The sequence below is a fragment of the Hippopotamus amphibius genome, chromosome 4 (genome assembly GCF_030028045.1).
Source record: "Hippopotamus amphibius kiboko isolate mHipAmp2 chromosome 4, mHipAmp2.hap2, whole genome shotgun sequence".
Taxonomy (NCBI): domain Eukaryota; kingdom Metazoa; phylum Chordata; class Mammalia; order Artiodactyla; family Hippopotamidae; genus Hippopotamus; species Hippopotamus amphibius.
The window spans coordinates 1,377,236-1,399,504 of NC_080189.1; the positions used below are offsets into that span (position 1 = coordinate 1,377,236).

At 43.3% G+C, this 22,269-nt stretch overlaps 1 protein-coding gene across 5 annotated transcripts in view; it reads right to left on the reverse strand.

Annotated features, from left to right (window-relative positions):
* Positions 1 to 22,269, reverse strand: part of UBE3C (ubiquitin protein ligase E3C) — a 110,373-nt gene that overhangs the window by 59,345 nt on the left and 28,759 nt on the right. For all 5 annotated transcript variants that reach the window (XM_057730398.1, XM_057730397.1, XM_057730395.1 and 2 more), the window contains exons 6-11: positions 16,171 to 16,328; positions 13,554 to 13,707; positions 12,926 to 13,146; positions 12,270 to 12,424; positions 9,428 to 9,615; positions 831 to 917 (exon numbers count right to left, since the gene is read on the reverse strand). In XM_057730398.1, the coding sequence (XP_057586381.1) occupies positions 831 to 917; positions 9,428 to 9,615; positions 12,270 to 12,424; positions 12,926 to 13,146; positions 13,554 to 13,707; positions 16,171 to 16,328 (963 nt within the window). The remainder of the gene's footprint in view (positions 1 to 830; positions 918 to 9,427; positions 9,616 to 12,269; positions 12,425 to 12,925; positions 13,147 to 13,553; positions 13,708 to 16,170; positions 16,329 to 22,269) is intronic.

Below are 22,269 nucleotides of genomic sequence, written 5' to 3' on the forward strand. Positions count from 1 at the left end.
TCCTTCCCAGGGCACGCTGGCTCGCAGCTGCAGACAGGATGGCGCTGGCCTTGACCTCCAGCACAGTGACCGCTGCGTGCAAGTGCATTTTGGAAGCTGAGTCTCCAGCTGAGTTACACACTTCTTCTCACACTACAGTACAGAAGGATTGGTTCAGACCCCTGACAGAAGAGAAATTCAGCATGGTAATGGCCTCTGTCCGTTTACCATGAAGGATTTTTGAATATTCTCTACATATTACACATTCAATAAATATGAATATTAAAGATTCTAGCCAAGTTACACAATGATTCATGTTAAAAAATCAAATTATTTCAACAAAAAGGCTTAGAAACCAGTGTCTACAATACTTTACACGTTTTAATGTTTGTAATAGTGGTAAATTTGCTTTGAATCTATATTTTCACTATCAAAAGCATAGAAAAGACATGGAACAAAGAATTTTTAAGTTTCTGGTTTTCAAAAAATGACTAGGATTTTCTGTTGGCCTTGCCATGCAGCACGTGGATCTTAGTTCCCCGACTGCGATTCGAACCTGTGCCTCCTGCACGGGAGCCTTAACCACTAGGCCATCAGGGAAGTCCTGACGAGGGTTTTTTAAAACAAATTTACCCTCAGGTAAAGCCATACTCTTAATAATATACACAGATAAACAAATGTAAAATTAGGCATTAATTTTTTCATTTTGTAAAATTGAGACCATCTAGAATTTTTCTTCTAAAATGAAATAAGTATAAGTAGTACTTAAAAATACCTTCTTACAGTGCTTTTTATTAGATCGCCACTTTCCATGTCCTTAAGCTCAACTTACAAGTCTGTATAACACATACCCTGTGATCATCCGTGTTGTCATAGAAGATATGAGAAACCAAAGATGTCTCAGAAACCTGGCATTGAAGGCTAAACTGTAGAGAAGCCTAAAAAGGAACAGGGAAAATAAGAGTTAGCATATATTCATTCAATATATTCCATCAAAAAGAAAAAAGCTATAAACTGAAGATAACGTACAACTTAGAAAATATCTGAATTAACACCACAGATCACTTCCTTCAGGCTGCTTGAGGAGTACAACTGAGAACCAGTCCGTGCACCCCGACTAGGGAGCCCCCGTCTTTACTGTAACAGAGCTAAGTGGGCCCTGAGCCAGGCCTCCGAGACCACCCCAAAGAGAACCAGATGGGCCATTTTAAAGCACAGGTTGAGTGTGCTGCCCCCTGAGTATATATCATAATATACTAATATCAAATGTTTTATTAACACTGTTACTACTCATACACAGTAAAATTTTTTAACATTTAGCAACTGATTTTAACAGCCGCCTTTAAAACACACACATAAAAATTTTTTTTAATGTTAACTAACATCTCAAAACTAATTTAAATCTAAAAATATATTTTAAAGGCTTTAGAAACCCCTCCTGTATAACATCAACTTGATTAAAAAGACTAAGGAACTTTGTGGGTAACCAAGTTTAACTTTAAATAGCTTTACTTAGTATACTGCATTTTTGTAATACAATATAATTTTTAGTCACAAAGTTATAAATCAGGAAAAAAAACCTGCATAAAACATTTTTAGAAGGGAAGGGGTCAAAAATCAAATTTCAAACTTATGAGACTAAATCACGGTAAAAAGGTTTTAGGATGGTAGGAAAACATGGTTTTAAGACAGGGATGTGATCTTATTTCAGAATCACCTCGGAAGAACAGGAAAGTTGAAAAGCAAAGACAAGGCTGGCTTAGCGAGCAGAGCGCGAGATTACAAAAGCCTTTACTGTGCCGTCAGAGAGCGCACGGGGGAAGGCCCTGGAATGGAGCCCTGAGGGTGAGGATACTGCAAGAACAGAGTTCTGTACCTTTAGTACCCACATGTCATCTAGTCTTATATACTTTCTGTGTGTGGGATGCTGAAGTTAACACCGAATCACTGGATGTTCAGGGTGGAAAAGACCTTTGAGATGGTGTCTGACCCCCAAAGTTGTCCAGTCAGCTTGTGACGGAGCAAGGAGTGGTCCCCAAGGCTCCTGAGGAACGAGCAGAGGGCTCCTCTCTCTCTAGCACAGTGCGGCCAGCAACCCTGGGGTCTCCTCAGGCCACACCCAGGTCCTTTCCCGAGAAACGGCCATTAATGGTAACCGGCTGATGTGACTAAATGAAAGCGCATGTAGGGTGCATCCACTATTCTCTAAGTTAATCACCACAGCTGCTGTAAATACTGTATTGAGTATAACACAAAATATTTTAATAGACTAAAGTCTGCAAAAAGTGTATTAATTTAAATGCCCATAGTGGAAGAGAAAAGAATAGGGTTTAGATAAATAAGTCACTCTTCAATATAAAAGTCTCAAATTTAATTGCTCATTTTCCTGCATTCAGTCAAAACCATCAGATACATTCTTCAGCACAAGCATTCTCTGAGTACACAACAGGGAACATGGAGTTCTGGTTTTTAAAAGTCCAATCCTATTTTAGTGTGGTGCATTTGAGATGTTCAAATGGCATTAAAAGCATAATCATTTTAAAAAATAGTGAAAGATAAAAGAATATGTGAAACCTACCCAGAATTATGACTCTTAGGCTAGAAAGAATCTATTAGATCATTTAGCCCAACCACTCTTCAAGTGTCATACAGACCAAAAGCAATCTGTTTTTATCAGAAAACGAGGGGACTGTGCTACATCAATTCTAAGGTCTTTTCTAGCTTAAAAATACGATGATTCTACAAACGTGAGTTATGTTTGTCACAAGTACATACTTAACAAGTGGTAACAACACCACACTAATTCATTAGGTTGAGAAATTAAAACAAAAATTATTGGAATAATGAAAAATGGGGAGAACACAATAAGTCATAGGAGATCAATTAAATAAGCCATGGACAACAGAATAAAAACAAAGCTATAAAATATATGAACTTTCAACATAAAAGAATTCTAGAAGCTAATATCTGCTTGCCTTATTTCCCTTTAATCAAGAAATTAAGGTCTTTTAAAAAGACTGTACTATCTGCAGTTTATTGTATGTCAAAAATAAATACATAAAATAAAAAATAAGAGTGTCCTATCTAGAATAATTTTACTGATACAATTTCTTAAATCCATGTTAAATATAGATACTAACACTCCGCACTTCAAAGGCCTGAGGAACAATGACCTGTAAGTAGGTGCCTCCTTTGCTCTTTTTTCTTAACACCACCACCACAAGGGAAAAGATCCTTAGAGACACCACATCCCACCTTCCCAGAAATAATCAGTGCTAACACCTTGGAATAAATCATCCAGACACACTGTGGACAGAGGCAAACAAAAATGGGTTCTCCCAATACACTCTCTTATAACAGTTTTCCACCTAAGATCATAATTAACATCTTTCCACATGAATATATACATACATATTTCTGAAACATCACCTTAATGGCTACACATTTCAGTAGTTATATTTCAAGTTAGTTTTTTTCAAGTTAATTTTAAAACAATTATAGTTCCTAAATTAATCACTCAACAGACAATAATAAAACAAAACATTAAACTTTTTTAAAATAAATTAATAAAGGTTATTTGGGGCTTTACTGCCAAAAGGTAAGGAAGTGACGTATTCTTTACATATACTGGGATATATTAAAAATCACCTATTAAGCTTTATTCAGCTGAGACAACCCTATGAGTTAATTAGTAAAGGGCAACATTTCCCACCCAGGTCATAAATCTGGACCAGCTGTCTGCAAGGACTGCGCAAGTTACTAAAGAGAACACAATGGAAGACCCCCACTCATACACAGGCAGCCAAGGCTGGACAGCAAGGCATTCTCAGAGGCTCCCGCTGTAGGCAGAGGCGTCACAGCTAAGAGAAACATGACAAGTCAGCCCCCAAAGACCATTCTGCTTCTGCCGCACACAAATGTAAATGCGATTCTTTGTGTTTTCCAGCTGAAAGTATCACTTTTTTGGCAAGAGCAATATTAAAATACATACATAAATTTCACCTGTGAATAATGAAGATTAAAAATAAGCTCCAAATTGTCTTACTGATAATAAAAATTTTAAGATGTATTTCAGCTTGAGGGAACCTGCTAAAACGTCTTCACAAACTAGGAACTAAGAACAGACGATAAGCTTTAGACATACAGCTGTGTTAAATTAATATCCCAGTGCTGAAACCATGACCAGTTTAAACAGACAGTTCCCTTTCCCCTGACAATTAATTTCCTTTAATCTTAAAATGAACAGATTTGAAACGTGCACCTTCCCTCACAGCAGAGTTTAAATTAAAACGGGAGAAAGCAGCATTCATTACCTTAGATGCCGTCCTTGATATTCCCTCCGCTTTAATTTCTTACAAAAAAACTTAAAAAAAAACTTTTAAATAGTCTTTGTGTATGCTTTTTGCAAATTTATTCGTATTTCCTGTGAACTGTCATCCTCAAATGTTTAGAAAATTCTTAGAAGTTTCAAAACTCACTACAGGCACTTCCTAGGTGGCGCAGTGGTTAAGAATCCACCTGCCAACGCAGGGGACATGGATTCGAGCCCTGGTCTGGGAAGATCCCACATGCCGCAGAGCAACTAAGCTCGTGCGCCACAACTATTGAGCCTGTTTGCCACAACCACTGAAGCCCGCACACCTAGAGCCCGTGCTCCGCAACAAGAGAAACCACCACAATGAGAAGCACGTGCACCGCAACGAAAAGTAGCCCCAGCTCTCCACAACTAGAGAAAGCCCGTGTGCAGCAACGAAGACCCAATGCAGCCAATAAATAAATACCACAAAAAAACCTCACTACAAACTGTATTCCTAATTTGACTAAAGCAGGCCTACTTTATTAATTTGATGTCTCCAACAATAACTGTTGCCAATTCATTTATAATTTATATATGATTTCAAGATAGGCAATACTAAAATCACTGTTGAAATTTCAAAAAGCTCACAAATTTTATTTGACCTTTGTAAGAATGCAAATTATAACAATAATCAACAGCTGATTAAATCTACTGTTTATACCAAAAATATGATTGATAATAAAAGCCAGCATGAAATCATAGGCAAAGAAAAAAAGAATTTTCTCTGTGGGTACATTCTCAGTATTTTTTCTAAAATACTACAAAGATCTGTTTACAAAAACATGAACAATATATAGTACTTCTGGAATACACATGTAACACAAATTTGTATTTTTCTCCACTGAAGTCATTTGCAAAATCATCCTATCTCAAATTATTAAAACTACGAACTTATAAATCAAGAGCAAAGGAGTACACACCATCTCATTTACTTCACAGTGCTTAGAAAACAGATGAGAAAATGGTCGTGCACCTCCAGGGCACACAACTGTCTAGATCACAATGATTAATAACACAAGACACAATTAAGTGGGCTCATTCTATTAATTTTTGGTAGAAAAATCAAGCATGTGATGCAATAACACTGATTCTGATGGCTTATGATCTGATGTGTGAACAAGAAAGCAAGAGGGAAACTGTAACATCCACCTTTCTGATCCTTAAAACATGACCTATAAAATCCCATGTCGAAGTCTTTAGATGTTAATGAAACAAGAGCCAAGGCCCAGAGAACATGCTCATCCACCCACCTGAAGCACAAACCCAAACGCCTTAAAATCAGCTAACAGGGAGCACCTGCTGTAAAGTAGCGATTTCACTGGAAGCTGGAATTACAGGTGAAACCTCAGGATGTAAACGCAGGTGGGTTTCTGAAAGAAGATAACCTTTGCATGGCTCTAACAGACAATTCAGCCAAGAAAAGACAAGGAGGGCAGATGCATTCTGGACAGACACTGGCATGGGCAAAAGGAGAGCGGCATGAAATACCCTGGGGCAGTAAAAAATAGCAAGAAAATGAGAGTAATTAAGCATGGCTGGGGCAAAAAGTCTTCTATGGCCAGAAATAGAGAGAGAGAGGTCACCAAATACTGGATTAGGACAGGATACTGCACAGCAGTAAGCAAAGGAATGTGAATGTTCTCCTGAACCAAAGGGACTCACTGGTAGATGTTTAAGTGAGAGAATGAAATAATGAGGGTTATATTTCGGACAAGTCAGTCTGGCAACACGTGACACAAGCGTGGGGCGCTCGCATACCATGTGACTGAACGCATACAGAGAACTACTGGGGAAGGCACGGATCTGAGCTAAACTCTCGGGCACTGCAGTCCACAAGAACCTTCCGTGATGGCGGAACGGGTCCACGCTGTGCAGTCCAACATGGCAGCCACTGGCTACACGCGCCTACTGAACACTTGAAATGTGGCTGGTGTGACTGAGAACTGGGTTTGTACTGTCATTTTAATTAAAGTGAAGTGGCCACATTTCACTAGGGGCTGCCCTATGGGGCACTGCAGCCCCAACGTGACCCCCACGTTTCGGGGAAAGATACTGAGTTCAGCCTCATGCAGTGTGACAGAAGCGTGAAGACGGCTCCCGCCAAGTGGCTGAGTGGGAGTCTGGAGCTGTGGAAAGCGGGGGGTGGGGGTGGGGGGAGTCGCCTGCATGGATGAGACCACTCAGAGGGTCCCCTGAGCAGAGGAAGTAAGGGCCTGAACAGGAAGAGATGTCTAAGGTTTAGGAAACACCGTAGCAGAGACAAAGAAGAACCCACAGAAAGCACTGAGGAGGAGAGCCCAAGAGGAAAGGGAAACGCACGAGAATCCAGTGTCCGAAGCAAAACGGCTTCAAGAGGGACGCGGAGGAGGGGGCAAACAGGGCTCGGGGTCAGCGCCGAGCAGGGGGAGGCGCCCAGGGCAGCAGCGAGCGAGGCCCTCACCCAGTGCGGACGACGCTTCCCAGGAGCGCGCATCCGCCCAACTCAACGCCAAACCTGCTTCCGAGTCAGCGGGGGCGGGGAAGCTGGGCGCCTGCCCACAGGCTGTCCGCAAGTGCGACTTGAATATTCCCTTTTGAGGCTTAGTTCTCTAGATACTGGGATAGGGTCTGCCTTTTTTCTCCTCTCCCACAACACGGTCAGTTGATATTTATTCATATTTAAAATTAGTGAATATGTTTTCATAGAGAAAAATGAATTTTAAATCCAAAAATTTATTCAGATTTCCAAGTTCAATGGTAAGATTTACAAATTTTCTTTCATAAAAGGAGATGGCAGTTCATTACTTAAGTTTTAAAAATTAAAATAATTCACATAACCCAAAGCTCAAAACCATATTAAAAAGTATACAGTTCAGGACTTCCTAGGTGCGACAGTGGTTGAGAATCTGCCTGCCAATGCAGGGGACATGGGTTCGAGCCCTGCTCTGGGAAGATTCCATATGCCACGGAGCAACTAAGCCTGTGCACCACAACTACTGAGCCTGTGCTCTAGAGCCCAGGAGCCACAACTATTGAGCCCATGTGCTGCAACTACTGAAGCTCGTGCGCCTAGAGCCCGTGCTCTGCAACAAGAGAAGCCACGGCAATGAGGAGCCCACGCACCACAATGAAGAGTAGCCCCCGCTCGCAGCAACTAGAGAAAGCCCATGTGCAGCAATGAAGACCCAACACAGCCAACAAAAAAATAAAAAGTATACAGTTCAAAGTCCACCCTTTCCTCCTCGGTCGCTCTCCCTAGCACAACCAGACATATGAGTAATCACTTCTATGAATTTCTTGTGAAAGCTTCCAAGTTTCTTTATGCAAATACAAATACATTCTTGGACTTCCCTGGTGGTGCAGTAGTTAGGAATCTGCCTGCCAGGGAGGGGATATGAGGATATATGTATAAATACAGCTGATTCACTTTGTTGTAAAGCAGACACTGGCACAACAGTGTAAAGCTATTATATGCCAATAAAGATGGGGAAAATAATTAATTAAAAAAAAAAAAAAGAATCCACCTGCCAATGCAGGGGGCACAGGTTCGATCCCTGGTCAGGGAAGATTCCACATGCCTCGGAGCAAGTAACCCCATGCTCCACAACTACTAGGCCCACACACCACAACTACTGAAGCCCATGCACCTAGAGCCCGTGCTCCGCAAGGAGAAGCCATCACGCTGAGAAGCCTGCGCACCACAACGAAGACTAGCCCCCGCTCACCACAGCTAGAGAAAGCCCACACGCAGCAAAGAAGACCCAACACAGCTAAAAATTAAAAATAAATAACAAAATTTATTAAACAGAAAACAAAACAAATACATTTACTTTTTCCACCTTTCACACACAAAGATTATTATTCATCGCTCTATATTTTCCTTATTTCACTTAATCATATGTCTTAGAAATCTTTCCACATCAATGTAGAAAGGGCCTCCAAATTCCCTTATACATCCTGATAATCAATGTTAAACAGAAATTAAAACTGCAAACCCCAACCCTGGAAGTAACAGGGACAAATATGAGCCTGAGAGGAGTTGAGAGTGAGTTACCAGCCTAGGAATTTACTAATCATCTTTTAAATACCTTTAGAAAAAAGCTGAAAGTCGTTAAAATCTACAACAGTTAGAATAAGCCTATTTGCTCTTTTATGGGCTATGAAAAACATTCTAAGTACTCAAAACCTAATATATTCAAAGCCGTAAATAAAATTCCTAGAGTACTTTCTTAGAGGAAATAGGTGCTGTACTCATAAAATCAGGGCTACATGTAAAGCTTCTTTCACATTAAACACCTTTTGGAAGCGGTTCCCCAGGAACCCCAGACCAGGGCAGTGATGCATTACCTCCAGTCATTACCCCCAGAGCAGCAGACCTGGGCTCCAATAAAAGCCAGGGGCCAGTTCAGCTGCAGGACCCTCAGATCTCACATCCTGCTCCGATGTAATTAGCCCACAGAGACCTAATCACCTCATCGAGGGCTCATAGTTTCACTGACATCTTACTTCCTCCCACAGTAATAAACAGCAGCGGGCGAGGACGGCACCTGATTCGCTGCTGCGTTCGTGTTTACAAGGCAGCTGCCGCCGTTGGGTTCCCTGCACACAGTTCGTGTCAAAGAATGTTTTCCTAGCAAAAGAAGCAGCTCTTTTCACGTTGCGGGGTAGCATTTTATAAAGACAGGCTCTGCAGGGTCACAGGACTCAGCGGCTGCCACACCGTACGCCGTGCAGTCTGCTCGGCTATCGTCAAGATAGAGGGAAAGCATCAGTAGTTTAAGGTTACCGTCACACGCATCACCACATCTAAACTCCTATGTTTCGTTCTGTCCCTCTCAAAAGTTCACTTCAAAGTTCTGAAGAACAAACATTTCTCAGGTACCAAGGTAAACTGTCACGGGCAACCTGAGGAGAGAGTGCTCCGGAAAAGCCTAGGGAGACAGCAGCAGGCTGTGCGCTCACGCAGGAGAAGCCGGGCTTCTCCCCACCCACGCACACAGCACACGAGCAGGAGCCTCTCGGACTTGTTCACAGCCACAGGCCAGGCTCAGGGTCCCCAGCACGCGGCCGCAGGGAGCGAGGGCCGCGGCGGGGCGGGCGCAGGGTACTTGCCTGGCCTTGGGCACCACGACGCGGTGCTGCACCATGAGCGTGTGGCAGATGGCGGCCATCAGCGTGAAGGCCTCCTCGCCGGCCGAGTCCCTCCAGACCAGGTGCAGCAGTGCGCTGGTCTGCGGCTTCGCGTCCAGCTTCCTCAGACACTCCGCCGCCATGTAGGGCGCCGACAGCCTGCCGTCCTCCTGCAACGCACCACGAGGTTAGTGTGAGCTCACGGCGCTCTACTAGAATGCAGCTCGGCACTCCAAAGAGACGTAAAACCTCACTGCTCTTCAACTGAAAATACAAGGGAGATGTGACTACAGGTCACCCGCATCACGACGAACACACCACTCTCTACACGAAGGCACCCATTACAGTGACCCGAAACCCTCAGCAGAGTCAGTCTTTACCGACAGCAGGGCACAGCAACTGTGAGCACCCAGTTTTGGCTACTGATGTGACAATACGTTCAGTCCTGACATTGTCAGGAAAGTTTATCTCATATTTTTCAGATTGCATTCTACTAAGCACACGTGTGTACACACGCACTATCCTCTCATAAAACTTTCATTTTAAATGACTTGAGATGTCACAGGTTAAGCAAAATAGAATATGAAAGAACTTAAAAAAAATCAAATGAAATACATAGACCTGTTATTTTATATTTTAACTTCTCTAGAATATCTGACTTACTGACTAAAATCTGAGCTAACACTTGATGCAGTTTACCTACTGGGGATCTTAACCAAAGGTATATACTTTTTGCATATATGTATGTGCATATATGAGTATATAAAAAAATGACTCTACATACAACGTTGGGTACTGCTGACTGTACCGTCTGGAAACCTGGATGAATACAGTTTATGTAATTTATAACAATCTACCGAATAAAACACTGTATTAGAGACATATCTAACGTATATATATCTCACTAAGATGCAACATATACTGTGTGCAGGCACACCTCGGAGACAGACCACCAGGATAAAGCGAACATCGAAATACAGTGAGTCACACGCATTTCTTGCTTCCCGGTGCATGTGCAAGTATGTTTACACTTTATTGTAGCCTATTAAGTGCATAATGCAATAGCATTGTCTTTAAAAAGCAGTGCACATACCTTAATTTTAAATTACTTTACTGCTAAAAGAAGATGCTAACCGTCGTGCGACAACACAGAACTGCCAACACTCCCAATGCCTGAGAAGCGCAATAAAGTGAGCTCCGCCTGCACAGACAGTGCAAACTGCACAGTCTCTCGAAGACAAGTCCTGACAGACTGTCTTGTAGAAACAAGTTTTCTCTACATCTCATCTACAGGATCCCACTTCTTTGACGACACAATGAAACTCACACATTCTGGTGTACAGTTCTAAGTTTTGACAGATGCAAGAGTTCCAGCACCCACCAAAAATCTCGGTTTTGCCCCTTTGTAACCAACCCTGCCCTGGTCTAGGCCCTGGCAGCCACTCATCTGTTTCCCCTGTCCCCCTGTTATGACTCTTCCATCTCTGCGAAGGGAGCCTCTGTGCCCTTTCACTCCACTCCCCAACCCCCATCCCGTGCCACTCTCAAGGGTATCCCTCCTGGGACCAGACTTGGCATTAACCGAAGAGAAATTTCCTAAGCAAAAAATATATATATACCTGAAACCTAGTATAGTCACACCTCAAGGCATTTCAATTGTGTAATTAAGAGAAAAAACCATCCGTGGATAGTTACCTAAAAGACTATCACTTGGGTAAGACAAACAAATCATGTGTGTGTGCGTGTGTGTGTGCGTGTGTGTGTGTGTGAGAGAGAGAGAGAGAGGGAGAGACATAAAACTTTTTATTCCTTGAAAACACACAGTAAACGATGCTGTGTAAGAAGTGGGGATAATACATGATAATGTACATAAAATGAACTCAAAAATAAATCTCAGTATTTACCATCCACAAAATTTGCGAAAATTAACAGAAGACGTTATGTGGTGTTCACAAGATAGGGTAGGAAGAAACTTAACCTTAGTTTCCCTTTCAGAGGCTGGGGAGAAGGCGGGAAGGGACTGACGCATAAATGGATATGGGGTTTCTCTGTGGAGCGAGGAAGATGCCCTAAGATCAGACAGTGGTGACGGCTGCACAGCGGTGACACTGCACTGAGAGGTCACTGAATCGCATGTTGCTTTAAAAGGGTGACCTGGGGGCGTCCCTGGCGGTCCAGTGGTTAGGACTCTGCACGTCCACTGCAGGGGACACAGGTTTGGTTCCTGGTTGGGGAACTAAGATCCCGCGTGCCGCACAGCACAACAAAACTTTTTAAAATAAATAAATAGATAAAAATAAAAATACATTAAAAAATAAGAACAAAAGGGTGAATTTATGGTAAAGCATAGCTCAATAGAGCTGTTAGTTTTAAAAATTCTTAAAGAAAAAAAAAATTAGAACAGTGCCTGGCACACAGTAAGTGCTCTTCCTAATGACTAGGAGCTTAACCTTTTCACCCAATACTTTCCCTTCTGGGAACTATTTCCTAAGTAATAATTAAGCTAACATACAGTACGACCCTATTTTGCATGAAAAAACCACACATAAAACTATGCGTCTCCACGTGCCCGTGTGCAGATGTAAGGAAAAGGTGTGGGAGGGTGCGCGTCCCACCAGCAGGACGGCTGTCTGCGGGGAAGGGCACAGCAGGCAGGGGCCCTCATCCCTACAGTTCGGATGCTTTACACTAAGAATGCCTGGGATATCACTTCTATCAGCGTAACCAGGAATAAGGATGGACACAGAGCTAAAAGGACTTCTGACACCAGATGAACCCGTGCAGAGTGGAGTCCACGCTCAGACGCACAGGCCCGGGAGCTTACTGGAGCGCTCGTCTGCTTGTCTGTCTCTTCACTCTCATCTTCAGAGTCGCTGGCTGAATCCTGACAGCTTGTGTTGGCAGGTGAGACAGGTAACTGAGAAAGGAAGGCCTGGAGGACCCTCAAATACACTAGCAGTCCTTCCTCAGACAGCGTCCCTTTGTAAAACAACCAATGACAACCATTAATTAAAAGGGATCAAAAAGAAACCAGAAAATTCAGGGGATCATTTTTCCTGTACTCAGAGAGGCATTTCTGACCAGGACTTATTATGAACATGTTAACAACTCATACGCAGATGTGTGCACTAAAATACACGAGAGGAAGAGAGCGCGAGTCTACAACAGGCACATGAGCCATCTAGCGTGAACGGGGAAAGCACCCCTGCGCTCACAGGAGCTCTCCCATTCAGCTCTAAAATGCTTTTTCATCTTGTGTGGCCTTACAATATGTTTTTAAATCAGACTTTTTTATTGTGCCTGGAAACCTTCCCCAGGGACACTGCCCAGGCCACAGTCCTTCAGCAAATACGCTCGTCCAAAAAACTCGTACCCTAGAGGCCATCTTGACAACAGGACACCCGCCACCCCATTCCCTGCTCTTATCTGTTAATACTATCTCTACGTGAGTGTGCGTGAGACTCATCTGGTATTTCATACCCAAATAATTTTCACCAACAGTTAAAACGAAGTAGAAGAGCCAGGGCGCTCCACCACTGTTCTCGGAGCGCCGACCCTCCATGGACAGCAGTGCATTCAGGAAGGGCTCGTAGGGGAAGGCGGTCTGCGCGTCTGCCAAGGCGGGAATGACCAAGTGGAAGACCTGCTCCGTGAAGGGGGCTGCCAGGACCTCCTTTGTGAAGGCTGTAAAAACCTGCTGCCTGAGAAAAGAAAAATGGAAGCTTTCAATAAAATCAAACACACTGTTCACAAAATCATTGATTAAAATCACTGATCACAAAATATCCTTTTAATCAATGTTAAAATTTCAATATCAACTAGATCACCCTGAACTTAATGTTGTGTCTTTCCTATAAAAAAACGCTGCCGTGTTTTCGTATCTTTTGATAGCTACTAGAAAGCAAGAAAATAACCAGGTCATCAGAATTATAAACTTATGTTAGGGTGAAGGCCAGATAGAAAAATACGTTTTTCTTTAAACTGAGTCACATTAATAAAGCAAAAATTTGACTTTCAAGTCTACATTTAAGATAGCATCCTATGTCAAAGTTATTGTTAGATATAATCTTGTGAAATTACAAAACCAATAAATTGATTCCATTCTCACCTTGCACCTTCTGGACAGGAGCTGTAAGTAAAGTGCAATGGTTTTAAAACATTCTCTAGCAAAATTTTTGCTATAGGAACTCGAGATAAATCAGAATATTCAATACTTGATGGAAGCTTGCTGTTAATTAACAAATAGAGAGATCTATAATACCCTAAAAAAAAAGAAAAACATATTTACAATTTGTATCAATTAATACCTTTTCTTATAATGAGGGGAAAACAAACTTGTCGATTGCTAAATGCTTTTTATAAATCTCCACATATCCAAATTTAAGTTAATTTTTCTTCAAGATTTTATTAAGAAAACTTTTAGGTGCCCATGTAGCCTGAAGTGATGTGTAAGAGAAGTCCACATATCCACTCCCCAGCACCAACAACCATCAACTACAGCTAATCATCTACACCTCCACTCATCTGGAAGCAAATCCAAGATGTTATTATTTCAGTATATCATTAAAGGACTTTATCTTTCTTACAACTACCATTATCACAGCTAAAATAAACTAATTCCTTAACATCACAAATACCTACCAGTGTTCAAGTCTCCAACTGTCTCATATTACAAATTTTATTTACCTAGTTTGCTCGAATCAGGATCCAAGTAAAGCCCATATATTGTGATTTTTAAAATCTGTCTCTTTATAAGCAGCCTTCACGTAACTAAGTCGTTCTGTGGTTTTTTAAAAAATACCAAGTGAACCCAGGACTTTAACCCTGGGTAGACATCCATCCACCGCAGCTATTCTCTGCCACCACTAACAACTCAGGTCACGCAACCCTATAGCAACGCGTGCCCTTTCTCGCATAGCAGCAAGCGCATCCTCAGGCATAGTCTGCGAGCATCTCTAGTCTGCGAGCATCTCTTTATTGCAAGCACACACGAACACACACTCCACCTGGTAGGTTTGCTCTCCAGCTCTGCACCCAAGGTCTGGTCGCTAAACAGTGAGTCTCCGCACAGGATCACCGGACCTGCTCTGTAACCACCCCAACTCTAACCTCACACACACTGACCACCAGTGACACTCAACAAGAAAGCTTGAAAGCTCTTTTGCTATAAGACTGAAAAGACATAAATGCATAAAAAATTCTTAAACATATCAAGAAAAAATTTAAAGTATCCCATTATTAATATATCAACACCAATGCGTATACTGAACAGACTGACAGCATGAACAGAGCACTAAGTAGTTTAGTTGTAATTGTTAAAAAAAGTTTCATGTGACGTCAACACACATTGTACAATAACAACAACACGAACTAGTGAAGGAACAGGATGCTAAAATGTTATAGACTAGTAATGTCAGGACATAATGATCAAAAAGCATGAAACATGACTATACCACAGAAGAGGCTGGAAGCAGCACCTTCTGTGTAAGATTCTGAAGCATTTCCTAGTTCAAGACACATTTCAAAATAAAGACGAGAAAAAAAAAATCAAGTAAAAATTCTCATCTAATGCTTAGTCTTAAGTCAATATATATAATAATACATCAATTAATACAGTGGACCATTTATAACTGCCATTCATTTGTTTTTTAAAAGGTCAAATTCCACAAATTGCAATTTCTACTTTATAATTAAATCGGTAGTTTCCCTAATTTTTCAACAAGCTAAGCAAGGGGTTCTTTTTTTTTTTTAAACCTAAGCCAAAGAATACGGTTGGATGCATAAGAATTTAATTTCTACAGTTTTAGTCCTGAGGATTAAATTAGCTATATCTAACCCACCAACAGATTAGTCCATCATGTCAAGAAAACAAAAGCAAAATTACTTACGTTTTTATCAGTAATGCCTGCTTTCTAGAACGCCCCACAGCTCCTTTTATGACTAGTAACACACACATTTTACCGTTAGTGCTCCTGGCATCCAGGAGCCCTCAAGCATCTGCCTTCCCACCTGGGAGAACACTGGAGATCAGATCTCTGTGGCTGTTGCCATTGTCGGCCCTGCAGCACAGCTCGTGGGATCTCAGTTCCCCATCCGGGGACTGAACTGGGCCCCACAGCAGTGAGCGTGCCGAGTCCTAACCACTAGGCACCAGGGAATTCCCTGGGAATCAAATTTTAAAAAATTTTATTTTATATTAATTATCACAGAAGTAAAAAATCCTATCACTTCATAGTCTTTCTGCCAGCGTCACTCACATGTCTTCAGAGGCATTTCAGGTCTAGGTTATTACACCGAACAGAATGCAGTCACTTTAAGACACGTGTCACCGAGTTAATAAGAAAATTCAAATAAACCAAGCATCTTCCTCTCCTCTACTGAATTACTGTGATTCCTGGGGCAGGCTCTGCCCTGGTCGCTGTGTCTGCGGCACGACTGCGCCCACCCCCGCCCCGCGCTGCGGGCCCAGACATCTGAGCAGAGCACCGGGAACAACTTCCGAAAGCAGGCGCTAACCTGCTTCATTTTCAAGTAACAGGAAAAGTTAGGTAAAGAGATTAGACACATTTCCAAACTTTGAGGTGTGGGTAGAAACGAGGACAGATGCCAGAACCTGTGACTTGCACACGCTTCCTGCCACGAAAGGCGCCCTGGCCAGGGCTGGCTGCTCACAACATCTCCTCCCCCCCGACCAAGGTTCTGCAGTTCTGACACCGCCGACTCACCATTCTGAATCATGTAGTGCAAAATTTGTTCAATTACGGACACCACATAGCTAGCATCTTGTAAGACAGGCAAATAAGTGTTCTCAGAGGAAAACACCTCAAGCATTCTCATTGGAAGTGCAACATTCAAACTGTCATCATTACAGTTCTGCAGTAACCTGTGAAAATGAAAAAACAAAACAAAACGTATTCAACATAATTACTAGATGTCAAGTGTCACCGAATGTTTCCTAAAATTCTTCTCTTTGCTATGGTAAGTGTTTGAGCCGCTCTGTTCTAGTACTATAATATCCCTGAAAACAGATGTAACTCCAAGACAGACAGGAAATAACCAAGCATCATGTCACTCACACTTTTTTTTTTTTTGAGTCCTTATTATGTGCCAAACAGAATGTTGGCACTGGGTTTGGGAGGAAAAGTGCACAATCACAGAGGAAAAAAGAGACATGGAAAATCAAAGATCGCCATTGCCATGCGGGAGGGGTATGACCTAAGCTACATCTAATCCAACTCAGGTTAGATCTCTTTAAAAGTGCCTTCGAGGGCTTCCCTGGTGGCGCAGTGGTTAAGAATCTGCCTGTCAATGCAGGGGACATGGGTTTGATCCCTGGCCTGGGAAGATTCCACATGCCGCAGAGCAACTAAGCCCGTGCGCCACAACTGTTGAGCCCATGTGCTGCAACTACTGAAGCCCATGCTCATAGAGCCCACGCTCCACAACAAGAGAAGCCACGGCAATGAGGAGCCCGCACACCACAACGAAGAGTAGCCCCCACTCACCGCAACTAAAGAAAGCCCACGCACAGCAAAAAAAGACCCAACACAGCCAATGAAAATAAATAAATTTAAAATAATAATAATAATATGTCTATAATTTACAAAGAAAAAAGTTCCTTTGAGACTTTCCATGCCCACAATGTCCCCCAAGAAGAACAGCTGGTATATTTCTGGTCCTAAGTTTTCATCCAGCATTTTGACTAAAGACTCCCTTCTTACTATGAGAATTATAGGCAGAAAGGAAGGCTTAGCTGTCACAAAACTAAGTCTTCCTTAAAAACAGAGAATGCCTTTCCTTAAAATCAACTTTACAGAGATAAATTTGCACACAATAACCTACACTCACTTAAAGCAGGCAGTGCAGTGGGTTCTGACATCACACCACACTGAAGGCCCTGAGCACAGCCGTCCTCCGCCTGCTCTCCACTCCCCACCCGCACCCTGGTCACAGAGACTAGCCTGCAGTTTCTACTATTCTATATGTAAGGAACCACACAGTATGTACACGTTAATGTCTACATTCTTCACTCAGCATCTGAAATTCTTCCAACATATGTTAAAAACCTGGTCCTTTTACTGCCAGTAGCATTCCACAGCATGGAAAGACTATGTTTTGGTTATCTATGCACATGTTGATGGGCATTTGGGTCCTCTCCAGGCTTTTCCTGTTATAAATAAAGCTGTATGAATATTCAAGGACAGCCTACCTGGACCTGCTTCATTTCTCTCAAGTGAATTCCTAGGTGAGGAGCCTCTGGGTCACATGGCAGCCGGACAGTACTGAACTTGACAAGAAACTATCAAACGCAAAGGGCGGTTACGAGTCCCAGCTGCTCCATACGTGTAACACTTGGTGTAAGCACTTGTCCAAGTTTCAGCCACTCTGACGGCTGTGCTACTGTACCTCACTGTGATCTGAGTCTGCGTTTCCCTGACGGAATATGACGTCAGCACCTTTTCAAGTGCTTATCGCTCACTTGTATGTCTGCTTCTTAAAGGTGCTCATCCTTCTAAGTGGACTCTGTTTCTTGAAAACGTGAGTAAACCATCCTGGCCGTACCCAGGCCAAACCCCGGCCCCTCCCCGGGCTCCAGCAACCCAATCCCCGTTGCCAATCTCCACTCCTATCCGGAACCTCGGTAAGCGCACTATCAGGTTTCCCACCTGAGTCTCTAGAACCACTGCCTCACCAGCTCCTGGCCCACGTCTCTGCCCCATGCCAGGCTCTTCACTGTTCACAATTCCTCTTAAACCTGAGCCAATCAGACCTTCCCCCACCACTGCTCTCATCAAGGTGACCAATGGTATTACTGTGGGGGAAAAACTGCCAGATTAAGAAATGGACAAAAAAAAAAAAAAAAAAAAGCTGATGGCCGGCCCAGCTCACGCACTGCGTCACCTCCATCCTTGCCTTCCACCAGGCTACTCTGCAGAAAACTAACAGTAATGCAAATGTTTCCCAGACATAGCTACACAAATGATTCCTGTTCCTGGCAATGCAAAAGGCTTCTGTCCAGTAGAGAATATGAATTCCCTAAGGCAAACCCTCATTTGAATCAGGTCTAACATCCCCCTGGTTCCCTCATTAATTAACCAGTTGAACAAAAGCACCAACGCGTGTTCACATGGGAGGCCTCATTCTACCTTTCCTGGAAAACAACACTGAGCATTGGCAACTCGACCATCACATCTCTGACGCCACTCATGCTGGTGACCACCCCTGACCGCCCCCCTCCCCCGTGCTTTCCCTACTCGGGAGCCAGGGCCCTGGGCTCTCCTCCTCTTCCCCACAGCATCCAGATGCGGGTATGCCCTGGGGGCCAGTCTTTGGTCCTCTTTCCACAGAAGTCACTTAATCTCACGCATGTTTATGTTCCCTAGTGTTTAAAACGACTTCATCCTTCTAAACGCTCACACCAAAAGCTGGTATGTGCCCTCAGCTTTGCTGCCTGAAATCCCACCTCCAGTCTGTAAACGCTGTGGACTCTACCATAATCCCACCAACTTCACACCACTCCTGCTGTGATCACCTGGCCCAAGACATCATCATTTCTAGGCTGGACCACTGCTGTCTCTCACTGATCCCCGTCTCTGCAGCCCCCCTGTGAGAACAGTTCTAGGAAAACATCAGTTGGAGATGTCAGGTGGCAGGGCCTACTCCAGATTAAAAGCTTCAAGAGGCATCCAAGGTCGCGTGTGGTCAATTAGATTCTAGTTTTTTAAAAAAGAAAGAAAAATGGCTATAAAATATATTTTGAAAACAGGAGAAATTTGAAAATGGACTGACTATTAGACAAAGTGACCAACCTGAGTCATTTCTGAGTACAAGGGTTGGTATTGCTAGGACTGCCAAACCAGACGGTCTGGTCGCTCTGGTGTTAGTGAATAGTACTCTCAATGATTTTTAAAGGTGCAGTCATGAAACTGTGGTTTGCAAGAGTGTCCTTTGGGGAGATGGATACATAAGTATTCTGTGAGTCACTATGTTACTTTGAAATGATTCAGCAAAATGTCAACAGTGGTCAACAAGGTAAACGGCTGACTAGATGGCAGGCAGATGAGCACTCACTATGCCACTTCTCTACTCTTTTATGTTTGAAAATTTCATAATAAAAACATTATAAGAGTCAGGGAAGAAAGAAAATTCATGTCCTGTCACTCTTGGCTCAGAACTCTCCTTTGGCCTCCCTCCTCTCCCAGCATGAAAGCCAAAGTCCTAAAGAAAGTCCCTTCCAGATCCTGGGATTTGCCCGCAGGGTCGTGTGTGTCTGTCCGTGTGCCCCCCACAACCCCTGCACGTTTATCTCTGCCCTATAAAGTCATTTCTATTTTACTTATTATGTTTATCCTTGGTCTCCCAGAAGAGTCTCCAGGAAAGAGGACTCTTCTCTGCCTGTCACAGCTACACGCAGGGCCCGGCACTTAGGAGGAACCCCATAAACTTTTTTAATCAACGAAGGAATTGATTAGCTAATCCCAATTTTGTTCCTAATGGCTGCTCACATAAGAAATGTAAGTAATGTCAATATTCATTACCTTTTAAAAAAGTTATCTTTATTTTCAAAATAAATTTACTGAAGTTGATAAGTAGCAATTCACAATGTTAGCACTAAATAACGATGACACAGAAAGCGTACATTCTGAGAGCTGCACCAGGTGCCAACAGCGACCCTGTACCGCTAGATTCACCTCGATGCTTCCAGTGCCCAAGGACCGGCAAAAAGATGGCTTCAAGGATGGAGGTGACCAGGAGGCCATTTCCTTTAAGTAGAGGTTTCCCATCAGTGCAACCACCCAGTAGAGCGCTGAAATACTAGGCCTAGAAGGACAAGTCTCATCCAGTACTCCTCACTTTAGAATGAAGCTGAAAACTAGATCCAGCAACTTCCATCAGGCCCTAAGCTGGCAAGACACAGAGGCAGCACGAGGATCCAGTCCCCTGCCTCGATGCCACCGCGGCACGGAACCGAGTTTCAGTTATCCTGGACCTGCTGGACTCATGTGGCATCCACTTCCGTGTTACCTGTTCATTCACGTAGTTTACACACAACGAGGTACACCATCTTCTTCACTTAAAACTACTATTCTAGCTCTGAAAAAGTTACCTCAGATCCGCATGGAGACTAACAGAGTGGAAGAAAGGACACGGCCCCGCCCCCGTAACTCGCAGAAGCACCCGACCTGCAACATCCACTCCCCGTGAGACCATTCGCTGGCTGATTGACACCACACACTTGAAGTAAGTTTCTAACAGATCGCTGTTTTAATTTTACTTTGTTAAAACTTCAGTACTCATCGAAAAGAACCAGATTCCTTAGAGAACACAGCCCCAACCCGGGGCTTTCAGGGGACCTGTTAGGCTGAGCCCAAAATAGCGTGGTCCCAGAAAGCAAAGATGCTTCAAACCACTAATGGGGCTCTGAAAAGGGCTCCCTCTACCTAGCGTTTAAAAATACACGCAGCCTGGGACTTCTCTGGCGGCGCAGTGGTTAAGAACCCACCTGCCAATGCAGGGGACGTGGGTTCGAGCCCTGGTTAGGGAAGATCCCACATGCTTCGGAGCAACTAAACCCGCATACCACAACTACTGAGCCCACGTATACAACTACTGAAGCCCATGTGCCTATAGCCTGCGCTCTGCAACAAGAGAAGCCAGCTTACCGCAACTAGAGAACGTCCACGTGCAGCAATGAAGACAGAATGTAGCCAAAAATAAATTAATTAATTTAAATAAATAAATTAAATAAAATACATGCGATCTGATTTGAGACTAAAGGGAAAAGGAGACAGGGTCTCACAAATAATGCCAACTAACAAACACTGAAGAAACAACAGAATTAGAAAAATCAGCATTTTGTAAACCATGGATATAACAACCGATTCAAGCGTAGACCATCAAATGCAAAAACCATGGGGTGAAAGGTGGTACTCCAGTGACAGAGAAGGAAATGTGCCCGCCCCACCCAGACAGGAGCTTTTACTTCACTCAGCTGCACTAAGAACAGGGTGTGTCTCAGGATGCGCCTCTCACGTGAGGTGCCAGGACTCTCTGTTATCTGCTATGGAGCATCCTGCTGAACAGGCTTAAACTGCACTGAGTACGGCCTGAGGCCAGCGGCTCTCACGGGGGCCACACTCAGCAGCGTCTGGAGGCCCGTGCGGTCGAGTGGGTGCACGGAAAGATTCCTGCTAAACACCCAGGGCCACGCCCACAACACACAGGACCACGCCCACAACAGAGAAGGGTTCAGCCCCAAACACCAGCAGGACTCGGCAAAAAACCTTTCCTCTAGACCTGACATCCAATTTAAAGGAAACAGAGGAGACAAAGGAGTAAGTGAAACAAGTGGATCCTAGGATCGTCAAAACAGGGCAGATACGTTGGAGATAACTGGGAAGATCTGAGTATGGAGTGTGTATACTGCATGATAGTGGAAAACTGCCGTTCATCTTCTTAGATTACGGTTATCCGAGAGCGTGCTTTCTTAGAAGTACAGTGAACTGGGTGACGTGTCATGATGTCTGCAACGTACTTCTACATGCTTTAGAAAAACAGCATATGTATGTGTGTAGAGAAAAAGCAAATGTGGCAACATGGTACCCGACAAGAATGGGACCATCCTCCCAGCAAGAGTCCTGCCATTTGACTCATCCATGAGCTAGCAACCAGGACACCTGGCATTCCACAAGGTACTCCCAGGGCATACTTGAAAGAAGCATCACCTGGAAGGTATGTGTATCTACATTTTAACTTCTACAGGGAGAATCACAAGAGTGAAAACGGTAATGAACAGAACATTCGTCTCAAAAAAAGAAAAAAAA